General features: G+C 42.9%; 1 protein-coding gene across 3 annotated transcripts in view; it reads right to left on the bottom strand.

The window, feature by feature from the left end:
* Positions 1-662: 662 nt before the first annotated feature.
* LOC138193534 (helicase ARIP4-like) overlaps positions 663-14,197 on the bottom strand; it is a 74,042-nt gene continuing 60,507 nt past the window's right edge. For all 3 annotated transcript variants that reach the window (XM_069141670.1, XM_069141672.1, XM_069141671.1), the window contains 18 exons: positions 13,326-13,522; positions 12,922-13,125; positions 12,687-12,825; positions 12,415-12,592; positions 11,551-11,769; positions 10,821-10,939; positions 10,474-10,598; positions 9,556-9,655; positions 9,238-9,443; positions 8,338-8,513; positions 7,509-7,705; positions 7,171-7,367; positions 6,983-7,072; positions 6,538-6,633; positions 5,960-6,370; positions 5,029-5,118; positions 4,794-4,889; positions 663-4,637 (listed from right to left, as the gene is read on the bottom strand). In XM_069141670.1, the coding sequence (XP_068997771.1) occupies positions 3,547-4,637; positions 4,794-4,889; positions 5,029-5,118; positions 5,960-6,370; positions 6,538-6,633; positions 6,983-7,072; positions 7,171-7,367; positions 7,509-7,705; positions 8,338-8,513; positions 9,238-9,443; positions 9,556-9,655; positions 10,474-10,598; positions 10,821-10,939; positions 11,551-11,769; positions 12,415-12,592; positions 12,687-12,825; positions 12,922-13,125; positions 13,326-13,522 (3,931 nt within the window). In that variant the 3' untranslated portion in view covers positions 663-3,546. The remainder of the gene's footprint in view (positions 4,638-4,793; positions 4,890-5,028; positions 5,119-5,959; positions 6,371-6,537; positions 6,634-6,982; positions 7,073-7,170; positions 7,368-7,508; positions 7,706-8,337; positions 8,514-9,237; positions 9,444-9,555; positions 9,656-10,473; positions 10,599-10,820; positions 10,940-11,550; positions 11,770-12,414; positions 12,593-12,686; positions 12,826-12,921; positions 13,126-13,325; positions 13,523-14,197) is intronic.

The raw sequence follows: 14,197 nt of genomic DNA, 5'->3' as shown, positions 1-14,197 counted from the left end.
TTTTTACAATGTTGGTGGTTTATTGTGTAACTTTTTCAACCTTATGGCCTCAATTACCAGCTTTTCTTTAAAAAAAAAAAAAGTCTTCAAAAATCTATGAACAAAAGAATGCTGAAGTTCAATTTCTATCTAGAGATTCTACATGGCTGTGGTGACACCAAAATCTGACTTAAAAAAAAAAAATTATGAGGGATTATTTCTCTGAATGCTAAAGAAAAAAAAATACAAATAAAGGTAATACATTTAAAGGTAAATCACTGTTTTCTCCAAGTGCCGTGCAGCTTTTGGGTAAAGTTTATTTTTTTAAATGATTCTGCTGTCTGCAAGTCTCATTTCAGATTCCACCTGTATTAATTGACAATAAGCCTTCAACGCTCAGTTACTTTAGGACAAATGTAATATCCTGTTGATTAAAATTGCATAAATTTGTGATTGTTTATATTTCACAGGAAGGCAAACTATATTGTTGTCATGAGACTGTAAATCCGTAAAACTGGTGTATTTTCTTGGAATTTGTTGTCAACTTGTCATGCCCTCAGTTACCTGTGTGTGTGTCTGTCTGTGTGTGTGTGTGTGTGTGTGTGTGTGTGTGTGTGTGTGTGTGTAGGAGTGACAAAAGCAAACATCTGCTACTACTACTGATGTAAAGAAATTAGGAAAAGTTATTATTTAAACATGTTTCTTTTTATTTACAAACTTCAAAAAAAGAAAAGAGAGAAAAAAAGAAGGATTTTACAGTAATCCAAGGTCATACATATTATCCATCGATAATCTACACAACAGGCTTTGACTGGAGTCAATCCTCAAAGACAGCAGATTTTATCTTCTCCCCGGCTAAAATGGAATTCAGACAGTCTGTTCGGCTTGTCCGACCGAGTCGACTCGTATAAATAAATATGTAAATTCAAGTAGAAAGCTGTGAAAGTAAAGAGCAGTCAGTCGGCGCGGCAAACGGCGAGCTGACGACCAAACAGCTCAGCACTGAGGAAACTCGCTCGTTTGCCATCATGGGGACGACAGATGGACAATTATGATGAAATGGTAATGATCCATTAAAGAAAAAGAAATAAAAGCACTTGATATCATTATTTTCTTCAGCTGATGAGTGGCTTGACCGTCTCAGCTTCTGACCCAGGACTTGTGATTGAGCTTACGTGCACACAAATGGCTCATATGCAGATTAAACACTTACATTTGTATCTGAGCTCATATAAATAAGGAAATGGTTTCATCACAGCTCAGTAATATGCTGAAGTTTTTGGATGTTTCATCACAAAGAGCTTATTGGATATGATTATACTTTATCCTGGATATTAATGTGCTCAGTTACACACTAATCGGTTGGTCCACATGCAAGTTCTGCACAGGTTCACATGCGCTGGGTCAGACTGGCTAATCGTCAGTTCTTAAAAAAAGAAAAACAAAACACCAAACACAACAAAAGCCCCATCTGTAGTAACAACAATACTAATATGATCATAAAAATCTGACAAGATAATGAGAAGAAACAAATGGAAACCCCCCCAAAAAAGACATTGTACAAAAATAAAAATACAAATGAATAAATATGCACCGTCATAAATTAATTAATTTGGTAAATTGAAAACATTGTAAAAAGAGGAGAGCAAAAAAAATGAAACATGAGTAAACTAACAGTTTCAGTATGAAGAACAAAAGTAGGTGGAAGAGGAGCTTTGATGTTTCATCTTCGGCTAAAGTGATTTTTAAAGCTCTTGCTGCTGCGGCTGTTTTGGAAGCGGAGGTTTGCTGACTAAAGCCGATCGCTTCATTTGATCGGACGGGATCAACCGGAACAGCAGAATTATGGTTAATCTAAAGGGAACTTGGTCACACGATGAAGCTTTCCCAGCTTTCAACCAGTCTGCAGACAGATTTGTGTCTCTTCCACAGAGCGGCACAGCGTAGTGATGGATATGTACGTCTCCGCTGTGTCGCCGTGGTGGACTTTTAATTCTGCTCTGCATTGTTTGGTCTCTTAAGACACAATTCTCTTTGATGGAGGTTTCTGATGTGCATTTTCTTGGTTTTGGCAAAGCTACACCGTCTCTCCACAAGAAACTGGTTTGGTTTCACATCGAGCTCTGTTCACAAAACGAGATGAGAGAGAAAGGAATAAAAGAAAAAAAACAAAACAGAGGTGAAATCTGCGTCAGAACAAACAGAGTAACACTAGTTTTTATGTCGTCTTTTTTTTTTTTTTAAATGATTCCTTTTGTAACCCTTAAACACAACACGCAGTCAAACACAGTAACGACACGAGCGTAACCAAAACTCGGAGGGGGGGGGGGGGATGCAAGCTCAGTTCCTCTGGGGTTGTACAAATACATATATAGGCTTGAGTGAGTGTTTTGCATCGTTTTTCTCTAGGCTACAGTAAGACTGTGGGTGAGATTCAGAGAGCTGCAGTGACTGTCTGTCTCTCTTTACCTCTCCTCTCTCACAGTTAACATTCAGAAAGATGGAGGCAAAAAGGCATTTTCTGTTGGTTGTTTCTCCGCTACAACACCTCACTAGGACACAGTTGTTATTATTTTTTTTTTTTTTCTCGTTTTCACCTGGCTGCTTTTAGGCAATCGTTTTCTTCAAAAGGTAGATCACGTAAATATAAAATACACACACACGGAAAGGAAAAATCAGATCTTCCCACGTCTGATGCCTAAATTGAAGAAAAAAAGGCCTGGTGTAAAGGCATTTGATTAAGCGTACATTCTTTCATTAGTTTTAAAGTTTCATTAAATATCTTCAACCTCCACAAGCCTCAACTGTTTCCTCAATAATTCAAGATGATCCCGTCTTTTTTTTATTTTGTTTTCTTCAAGAACAACATTGTACAATACCCCTGTCCTGGCAGTGAAGTCTTAAGTTCGATCAAAAATGCTTTTAACCTTTTCTTTTTACCGTTTCAAGAAAGATTCAGCAGCAATATTCACAAACAATACCATTTCAGTTATTTAACAAATGTTCCTACCCGCTAACTTAACTGTCAAACCTATTTTTTTTTTTTTTTTTTTGTATTATCTAAAAGCAACTCCACTCTTCTGTCGTCTTTTTAAGAAGCTGAAAGCGAGAGACTTGACATTTAGCAAAGCTGCAGAACTAGAAGCTCTAAAGTCAACAGTACAACTAGTGGCCGTTTGTGGTCACTGCAGGCCCACACTCAGCAGTACTCAGTTCAGTGATTAGCATTGTAATGCCAGTATTGGACACAAAAAAAAACAACAACTTGGAAGCCCAAAGTCCTCTGATATTCATTTTCTCCTCCACGCTGGAGCTTTTCAATCTCAGGATTTGTCGCTCTGTGTCCAGGTTGTGTTCATTCTCACTCGCACTATTTCTCCAAGGCAGCAGAGATGACCAGAGGAAACACTTGAAGGGGCTCAGTTGTCGTCACCTTAAAAGTTTTTGTCCGTTTGTCTCGAGGCCGTGGCCACAGACGCTTTGAAACCCGGTAAACAGGGTGTCATCCTATTTTGATGATGATTACGATTGCTAAAAGCTTTCTCATGAAACCCCATCGTTCCTCCGTCACTGTCCGCTCACCTCTATTATGTCATCATCGTCGTCATCATCCGAGCTGCTGACGCTGCTCACATCCCCGCCGTTCACCAGAACCGGGCCGCGGTGGCCCTCTGACCTTGCTGACGAGGAGAAGGAGGAAGGGGAGGATGAGGAGGACCTGGTGGCGGCGGTGGGAGGGTACTGCGAGAGGAAACTGGCTCCAGCGGGCCCGGGAGTGGCAGCAAGACCCGGTAGCCCACCTGGGAGCATCGAGCCCGTGTAGAGGCTGGCCAGAGACGCGCTGTACGGGAGGGGGAAGCCTGGTGGGAGCATCCCAGCCATGCCGGCCATGCTGGGGCTCAGCATGAACGGCGGCAGGGCTCCTGGAAGGGAAGATGATGAGGAGGAGGAAGATGAGACGGCGGGAGCGGTGGTTGTCGTCGCCGAAGAGCTGGAGGAGGAGGTGGGGACGGGGCTGCCTCCGCCCAAGCCAAACAGATCAGGGTACATGTAAGTGGGGTCGCCCAGCTGAGTGTGGGGGGGCTGGAAGTAACGTGAGCCCGCCCCCATGAAGAGCGGGTGCCCCAGAGAACCACCCAGCATGGCGGAGCTGAGGCCCAGAGGTGGGAGGCCATAGCCCCCGGTGAAGGGGAAGCCGTGTGAGGTCAGAGGGGCCGAGGAGTGTATGCCGGCACAGAGCTGCTTACTGGCTCGCTCATCCAGCGTCGGGGTGGAGGCTTTGCGCTTGGATCCTGTTCTCAGGTCTTGGGCGGCAGTGGCGTCCATGTTGGGCTGCATTACATTAGTCACAGAGGCATCACGGTGGCTCACATTTCCACTTGTAAAACTGCTCCCACTGCTGCCGTTGGTCTGAACCAGTTTGGTGGAAGGCAGGTTGCTCCCGCTGCTCTCTGCTGCCCTCTCTGGCTGAACACCGCAGCCTGCTGACCCCCCAGCTCCTGTCCCACCTGTGTAGTGCTGCAGCTCTTTGATGAGGTCGGGGCTGTCAGGTGAAAGAGGGCGGGGCATAGACCTGGAGGGTACCAGCTGCTTGCGGTCAGGTGACTCGCAGCCATTACTGCCATCGGTTGAAACCTCCTGAGGCGGGGCCTGCAGGTCTGAGAAGAAACAAAGGATTTGATATTCGCTTTAGATACGAGTTAACTTAAAGAAAATAATAATGTTAAAAATATTTTCTTGTCTGTGAGGTGAAATGTAAATATGATGGAGGGAAAGACTTTTAGATCTCAGTTCTTATAATTGAATCATCCTACCATTGGGTGGTGCTGTTGTACCCTCCTCTCCTGTCTTGTCGTTATTAGCTGCTCTGACGGCAAAGATTCGGCCGTCTGACGTCCTGATGTAAGTCCCTAAAAAAAAACAAAGCAACCAACACTAAATTATTTAGTTTACATGTAAGACAAAAAAGCAGCAATTTTCACAATGGAGAAATAGATTATTATTGTGGCCTTAATGGTTTCTGGAGTATAAAAAAAAGGGGGATTGTACCTTTTACACCCTTGATGACGTCAATAGTTTCTGCATCGTCGATCCTGGCCTGGGCATCTGGTGAGCTGTCGGTGTCTGGACTCACTACGTCTAAAAGAGACCAAGAAAGACAAGTTAAGTTTAAGAGTCTCTACAAACACAAATTGTTATTAGTGATTAACAGAAAGACAGAGAAAAAATGATAGATAGACTGAGGAGCAATGGGATTGTAGGGAGGTAAAAAAAAAAAAACTTTCTGAAAAAATGTTAAGTTTGCAAATGCAGCTGCTGCCGTTTGATACGTCCTGCTGTGATTAATATTGGACTGAGAGAGAAGCAGTATAAACATCCAATCACTTGTTGCGTGACCGGTTGCTATGGTGACACTGTCTCACTGGGGGAAGGAGATATGGCAAAACTCTTCTGAACCAGTGTCAGACAGCAGCCAGCACAGGTTGGTAACAAGTCTAGAGCCAGTGTCACAACGGGTGCCAAGGTACTGTTATTATTAGTAACAGTTGTGTTGACCTGATGAACCACTGGTTGCTATGGTGATTACCGCCCCTCAAGAGATGGGGGCCGGGGAGGAATCACAGAATATGAGTCAAGGACAATGAGGCAGAGTAAGTCAGACTACAAATAGAGCTTCAAAAACACCATCACTGCTTGAAAAATACACATCCTATCATAAAATGATTTGACTGTGAGCAGCATAATCTTGTATTGAAGAGACTACTATGTATTATATAGCTGTAGTCGCAGGTAAAAAAAAAAACCCACCCCCGTTTCAGTGTTTAACCAGAAATGTCGGAGCTCAGATATAATGGGGGATTTACTGTTTTGGTCGGCGCACTGAAGAGAGTCCAATCGCAGTGAGAGTCACACCAGGTGGAAGATGACAAAACCGCCTGTAGCTTGATCTGAAACACTCGTATTTTAAAAAGCTGCTTACTGGCTCGCTCATCCAGCGTCGGGGTGGAGGCTTTGCGCTTGGATCCTGTTCTCAGGTCTTGGGCGGCAGTGGCGTCCATGTTGGGCTGCATTACATTAGTCACAGAGGCATCACGGTGGCTCACATTTCCACTTGTAAAACTGCTCCCACTGCTGCCGTTGGTCTGAACCAGTTTGGTGGAAGGCAGGTTGCTCCCGCTGCTCTCTGCTGCCCTCTCTGGCTGAACACCGCAGCCTGCTGACCCCCCAGCTCCTGTCCCACCTGTGTAGTGCTGCAGCTCCTTGATGAGGTCGGGGCTGTCAGGTGAAAGAGGGCGGGGCATAAGCCTGGAGGGTACCAGCTGCTTGCGGTCAGGTGACTCGCAGCCATTACTGCCATTGGTTGAAACCTCCTGAGGCGGGGCCTGCAGGTCTGAGAAGAAACAAAGGATTTGATATTCGCTTGAGGAGAAGTTAAGCATTTACACGAGTTAACTTAAACATTTTCTTAACCTCAGAGGGCTTGTCTGCGAGGTGGAATGTAAATATGATTGAGGGCAAGACTTTTAGATCTCAGTTCTGGTAATTGAATCATCCTACCTTTGGGTGGTGCTGTTGTACCCTCCTCCACCGTCTTGGCCTTATTAGCTGCTCTGATGGCAAAGATTCGGCCATCTGACGTCCTGATGTAAGTCCCTAAAAAAAAAAAAAAAGGTGAAGGAAATTATGAGTACACAGCGAGCTGATTAAAATCAAATTGATAGCTTTTCCTCTGACTTGCTTCATAAATAAAGAGTCATGGTTCTTTTAGCTTTTGCAACATGTATCTGCAAATAGGGTTTAAAATAATGATTATTTTCACAATCTTTCAAATATGTTTTTTGTTTTGTCTGAGAAACACCACAAAACACAAAAGATGTTTTGTTTACTGTTATGCAAGATAAAGAAAAGCAGCAAGTTGGACAAATATTTTTAATAAGCATTTAATTGATTATTGCATCCAACACACAGAAGGTTTCCAGAGAATAATTAAGGGTTATTTCACCTTTTGTACCCCTGATGATATCGATGGTCTCTCCGGTATTGATCCTGGCCTGGACATCTGTTGAGCTGTTGGTGCCTGGAATCACTATGTCTAAAAGAAACCAAGAAAGACAAGTTCACCTTGAGAGTATTATTAACATAAAGAGGGAAAGGTTTATTACAGATGCAGCGCATCCTCAATTTTCCTACCGGTGGTGGTGACAATTTTCTGTACAAACACCCCGGCTTTCTGCAGGCACTTCATAGGGAAGCCTCCGAGGCTGGATCTTGAAGACTTGTTGCCTGGAGCAGAGCCTGCAGACACCTGGCCCCCGCCAGGAACTGGGGTCGATTGGACCAGCCGCACACTGGCCACCGGCTTCTCCTCAGAATGAGTGGGAGGGCGCCTAAACAGGGAGTTTACTTTTTCAGTGACTTGTGTTCAATTTCCAAGGCTGGTTTACATGTTATATACCCTTAACAATATGGTATATAGTATGAACTAAACAAGATTTTGGTTTGTATATTTGCAGTCGTGAATCACTGACCAGTTTCTCTGGCTGAAGGCGGGGATGTTGGTGAGGCTCTGGTCACTGGCGGGGTAGTAGTGAGCATAGGAGGGGCGGGTGTATGGCACTGAGGCCCTCTTCTCCTCTTCATAGCCCTTCTTAGCAGCTTTTTTCTCAGCGTTGCTCAGCTTCAGCTCCCTGCGGTCCATCAGCAGGGACTCGTGGGGGAATGGTTGCTGAAAGGGACGAGGGAGAGACGTCATGAGTGTTTTACTCTTCACCTTCCTTCATCAGGAAGAGGAGCACAACGACATCTTGCTTCACTGTGAAAAACCTCAAATATTTCCCCAACATCTATGTGAATGTAAGTGCTTTTTTTTTTTTTATTTACTAGCTTATCTAAATTTGCAGCAATAAAACACACAAAAGTGCCAAGTGGGAGATTCTTTGCCCCACAAAGCCGGCTTAAAATCTTGTAAGTGGCGGCAGGTTTAATTACCAGATGACTCACCACCTCTCAAGCTCCAGAACCTGACAAGCTATTAAAAAAACTGTTATAAATATAAAGAAAACTGTAATTGCCACGGCTTGGCCTAGTTCCTACATCGAATTTATTCCCCCCCCCAAAAAAACACATTTTGAAGGCATTTATAATTTTCATTCAGGAGAAATGACAGCCAGTGAGTTATTAAATTAGCAGTGAGCTGTCAATCATCAGCCTCCTTGCTTACCTGCCATGAGCAAATTAGTTTTCAGCCTCACAAGACCACAACGAACAATGCAAAGCCTGCTGAACATTCCTGTATGTCTTACTTCTAATCGCCTCTAGATGGCACATGAGGATAATAAGTCCATTCTGTTCAGCTACCTTAGTAATCAGGTGAGAGTGGAGGTGCAGCGCCTTCCTGAGGACGCTCTCCATGTTGTCCTGGGGCCGCAGCTGGACCAGGGAGGGGTCCAGTTCTTCCTCCACGAAATGAAGAAGAGACTCCACTTCCCTCCTGGTGAAGGTCAGCACAGGGTTCAGGTCATCCACAACGCGGTCTGAGGGAGGGAGAAGAGAAAAAAATATTCGAAAAAACATCAAGTTGAAATTAATGGATGATTTGAAAAGAGGATTATCTTAGCATGTATGAAGGCAATAAAAAAAATGTCTCTATTTCCAGTGACGCTCTCCAAAGCATCAGTGGCCTCAATGTGTCTGTCTCAGAAGTCAAAGCTTACAGCAAACACTTGAGACAGTTTACTTTGTCAGGCAGGAGCCTCTTAGTAGAAGCGCTCTGGTTTCAACTCGGATCTGATTACTTATTTTTGGGGGGTCTGTTCACACAGAGGAGCCTGGACAGGGGTTTTCAGTCAGTCTGATTACTGACAGATGCTTGACAGAGTTGTCATATGAAAGTAGTGAAAGTTACCTGGACTGAGCGCAGTGGGGATGAAGGCTTTTTAAATGTCCTATAGTTTTTCTTCCTTTTTCCTTTCCTGGTTTTCTGGTGTGTGTTTTGGTTCTTAATGAGTTAATAAAGGTCAATTAAAAATATAAAAAATGCACCAAAAAGTGTACCTAAAGTATGAATCCCACAGGAAATGTTCTTTATATGTAATAATAATAACAGAAATCGCTCTAACTCAAGGATTTTCAAATGAAATTCCTATTTTTGTACCTATAAACCTGTCGTGCACATATTTTTTGGGAGAGTTATTTTGTAGTTATTTGACTGCAGGTGGGTCCACCATTGTAATACTCTGCTGTGCTGTTCCAACTCACCAGACATGCCCTGTTTGGAGATCTGGCGGTCGTAGATCTTCTTCTCCAGCGTGAAATCGCACACCAGTCGGTAGATGTGACACGGCTTCCTCTGCCCGTAGCGGTAGACGCGGCACACAGCCTGGGCGTCGTGACACGGGTTCCAGGAGGCGTCGAACACCACCACACGGTTCGCCCCGATCAGGTTCACACCCAGACAACCAGCCCTGAGACCCACAGAGATCAGCAATCAGGTCACGCCCGATTTATCTCGATTCGAGACCTCAGCCTCTAACATTCATTCTCAGACATTAATATTATTGTGTAAGTGTGTGTTACCTGGTTGACAGCAGGAAGACCCATGCTGAGGTGTTGGAGGGATCATTGAACTGGTTTATCAGCCTCTCTCTCTCGGAGGCCGTTGTGCTTCCATCCAGTCCTTCAAAATATCACACAACAAAACAGAGTTAACATGGAGCATGCAGTAGCGCCGCGTGCCGTGATGCTTAGCCGGTTGCGTCAGTCTCTGTACAATTTGATTTTATTCCCTGTGTTTTCACCGGTTTACTCACATTTTATAGAATCCTTTTTACTTCTTTACCTGCTCATTTATTAGCAGATACAAAAGAAATACTATGGATTCTTGAAAAAGCTTCACTTTGTAGTCTAACTTTATCCCTGCGAGTTTGATTATGATTCTCCATGTGGTCTTGTAAGTAACCCAGAGATGAAATTGTTGCTGGCTAACCGACCTTTCAACACTGAGGTAATGGATAAAGCTCATATATCTTTGTTTAAAAAAAAAATTCTTACAAATATTCCTGAAACAGAAACATGAAAACTACAGCTGCAGTGAATCAATGCTTGTGTATTATCTCAAATCTGTCTGTTATCAAAAAGCACCAGCAGGTGGCAGCACTCATTGTAAATCAATGAGAGTAGTAGCATGAGCGAACAACAAAATCAGGGCAGTCAGAAATACACTCTCCCAAAGAAGAGCAGACAGACGGATCATTTCAGTTCAACATATTAACAAGCTAGTTTGGCATAGATAGCACTCTTTCTCTTTAATAAGTTATAAATCGTACGGAAAATGTAAAGCATCTTGCTTTCTTCCACTGAGCCACACCTGTTTTACACCATGTGTCATCTGTCTGTGTGCTCAAAATAACCTTTCTACTTCTGTACTTGTCCTGCCTTCAGTGAGTTTTATAGATTCAAACTATCATCTTTGAATCATAATCAATAATTACTTACTGTAATAGTTGAGGTTGCGGACCCAGTTCTGGTTCGGTCTGTCTTTGTTGGTTGCCTTGGGCGACGGAGGCACCGGTCGCTTGGCCAAGAAATCCTCGATCACCGTGAGCGTGGATAAACTCTGACTGCAGGAGGCAGACACAAGTGAAACAAGAGGTCAGATCACATCTACAACTTCAATAATAAATGTAGTGTTCAACCAAATCAAAAAGTATGGCTGAGAGAATTTGGTTTAGGGAAAAAAAAGAACCTTTTTTCGACCTGTTAAGTAAAAAAAAAACAATAATAAAAAAAAAAGTACTTTTTACTATCAATCAGAAAAAAATAAATAAATACAAATCTTCTACCTAAAGACAAGAAGTTTGTCTCCCTTCCTGACGCTCTCCTCGATCAGGTGAAACAGCAGCACCATCTTTGCGGAGTTCTCCAGCATGCCGGGCTTGTAGTCACACATGATATCCTTCGCCTGGCCAAAACAAGAGACACTGTTAAAACTGATCCTAGATGAGTTGATTAGAGGTCTTCTTTAAGAAATCTAATGTCATTATTAAGAAGTGAGGTCACATATCCTAAAAGTGTTTTCATATATCACTCAGAAATTAAAATGTCCATATGTATCCATACTTTTGCAGCTACAGCACTGAAAACACTAAGTTTCCATTTATTTAGACAAATACAACTCTGTTCATAAAGTGTTCAAAGATTCAGAAACAAATAAATAAAAAATGAATCCTCGCAATTTACCATAATACCATGTAATTAAGTCCAGCTTTCTTAGCACCGGGTCATTGTGGGTTAAAGACTATTTTATATTTATGTTAATCTTTCTCTCGATCAAACTGTATGTGACATCACTGAACTGCCACCAACATTTTATTTGGACAAACAGAGAGAGTCAAAAGGAGGAATCTGCTTACATATGCTGCTTACAACCCAACTTTGTGTTTCAGGTTGAAAACAACTGTTTGCATGATGCAGCTTTATGTTACAGGAAGCAAAAGCAAAAATGGAATGGCATTAAAAGCGCTCCAAACTACTTTAATGTCATGTATTTAGTAATCAAGTCTTTGAACGTACCCATTCGTAAGTGATGACCTGGTTTGCTTTCTCTTGTAGCTGGTTGAGGCTCAGTCCACCAATGGGGTTTGGGTTGTCCAGGTTCTTGGGCTTCTGATTGGGTGTGGTTGGACATCGGGCGTGTCCCGTGGAGGTGATGTCATCGAGGTCTAAGTCCTGGTCGCTTGCCAGGTTTTCCTTCTGCAAGGCCTCGTACAGCACATCTGGGTGGTTCCAAATCTGAAGAACAACATGAATTTGTATTTAGCAAAACAAACATAAAAAAATTCACCAACTTATTCAACCTTTATTTGATTGTTGGGAATTCATTAAGGAGAACACTAATTTTGCTGAGATTAAACTGAACAACAAATAAAACAGATTTAATCAATAAATATGGAATAAACATAACAGAACTAGATCATAAAAACAAAATAGGCCATGTTTAATCGTAAAATATGGACATCATTTAAATAAGTTAATTAAAACAATACCTCTTAGCATAATAAAACACTCGTATACAGAGAAGGCAACATTAAATTCAGTTAATAAAGTTACAAATTGAGGCAGAGGGGTTTGTGATTGTAAATTTAAATTGGCCGTAAGGCAGAGGAGAACTGAATTTTAAGGTGCGTTGAAGATCGCACTTTAAAATCAATCCTTATGGTGTTGACTTAGATAATAACTTGTGTAGTAACAAGGCAACAGGAACTCATTTTTAGAAGTAGTTTTGATTTTAGAAACTGTATAATATGGATTTAAAAAAGGATCATGAGGGTAATTTTATCTTCATATCTAGTACAGACCGAACGTCTGAGGAAAACAACCTAAAATATAAAATTTGTATCCAGGCAGAGTTCCCACACACGTGCTCTCACTCCTCACCTTGCAGCAGACGCAGAAAGCCTTCAGGGGGTTGAGGCTGAGCCAACCGGAGTTTCCTGCCTCTCTGAAGCGGTTCATGAACTCTGTGTAGAGAGCCCTCTGCAGGGGAGACAGGCGCACGAGGATCACATGCTCCTCCTTAGACAGCAGCTGGTCCTTCAGGACATCGTGTCCTCGCCTGGATTGAAGACAAGTTACAGTATTATTGCCTCATTGAATATGAAGAACATGATTAATTCTGCTGTTTTATGCACAGCGATACCGACTCTTACCTCTGGACGAAACCCTCCAGCAGGCTGTGCAGGACGTGGCTCCTGTACCTCATCAGCTGCATATCCTGAGGCGTGCTGTCCACACACTGCCCGTTCAGAATGGGACGCTCAAACATGTTGCTGAACTCCTGCCGTGTACCTGAAATACACACAGGGTGTAAAGATTCCCTGGAAAACATCCAAATCTTGTTGTGATGCTAAAGTCAGCAAAAGATAAAACACTTGTTTTCCATACCCAAGAAGTCGGGTCGGACAAAGTCGACCATGCACCAGTACTCGATCAGGTTGTTCTGGAGCGGGTAGCCGGTGAGGACCACGCGGCGTCGGCTTCGGATGTTCTTCAGAGCCAGGGACGTGCTGGCGTGGCAGTTCTTGATGCGATGCCCTTCGTCACAGATCACCACGTCTGGGCCGGGCCGGGCCAAAGCTTGCTCAATACCTGGAAGAGGACAGCTGATGATTATTACACCTGACATATGCTTTAATGAGATTTTACACCAGTGCTCCTATAACATGACAGGTCATTTCAGTTTTCTATATATTTTTCCTCCTTCACTGTCTCTCCTTGTTCTCCTCCTTCAGCTCCTTCCTCCTTTTTTCTCCCATGCGACCTCCATCCTCTTTCCCGATCTCCCGTACCTTTAAGTAGCTCCTGCTGCCTGTCCTCTTCGTCCAAGTCGATGACGACGGGTCCTGCGGTTTTCTTGCTCTTCTTCCTCCTTCCAGCCACAAAGCTCTTCTTCAGCGAGAGGAGGCGGTACATCTCGTACCCCATCAGCAGCACGCCCCCGTCCCGAGCCCAGTCCTCCACCACCTTAGCCCTGGTCGCTGTGTTCCTGGGTGCATAAGAAAGAATTACGATTGGTTACAGCTTGAGTTTCTCAAAACTGAGACAATGACTTCCTTTGACAGAGACGAATGTCTGCAATCATTTGCCTCATGTGGACAGAATGACGTACTGTAAAACAAACCGTCTTTTTGCTTCAAAGAACCAAAAGTTTTCCTTAAAGACGACATTTATCGCATTATACTAAACCAACCCAGTTGCACATAAAGTAAAATACAACAGAGGAGCCGTTCATTCTCTCAGCGATGGTTTCAAACTGTTTGTAGCACCTTTAACTATATGTGTAAAATATATTAATTAAAGCAATGAGTTAAAAGAAGAAAAAACAAGCAACAGATGATGTTGTTTTTAAGAGAATTTATTTTGCTTTATAATCAATAATTCTTGTTGTAATAAGGTGCCAATTAGTTACAAAATGATTAACAATTATTGATGAGTTGTGCTACAAAAGTAGGAGCAATTAATTACTTTTTATTAATTCATTTTTTTTGCAGTTTTTACAGGCAAGATATGTTGTAACTGCGCTACAAGACAGAAGGAGGTCACTGTGTCACGTTCAGATTACTTCCGTCCCTAATCCCCAAATCTAAGAATCTTTCCAGCAGAAGCAGCTGTTGAGAAAGATCGTACTAGAGAGATGGAATAAAGGACGAGCCAGATAAGG

The sequence above is a fragment of the Embiotoca jacksoni genome, unplaced genomic scaffold (assembly GCF_022577435.1).
Source record: "Embiotoca jacksoni isolate LCO1_2020_lvr unplaced genomic scaffold, fEmbJac1.0.p SCAF_9, whole genome shotgun sequence".
Taxonomy (NCBI): domain Eukaryota; kingdom Metazoa; phylum Chordata; class Actinopteri; family Embiotocidae; genus Embiotoca; species Embiotoca jacksoni.
This window is presented reverse-complemented; position numbering and strand designations above follow the sequence as displayed.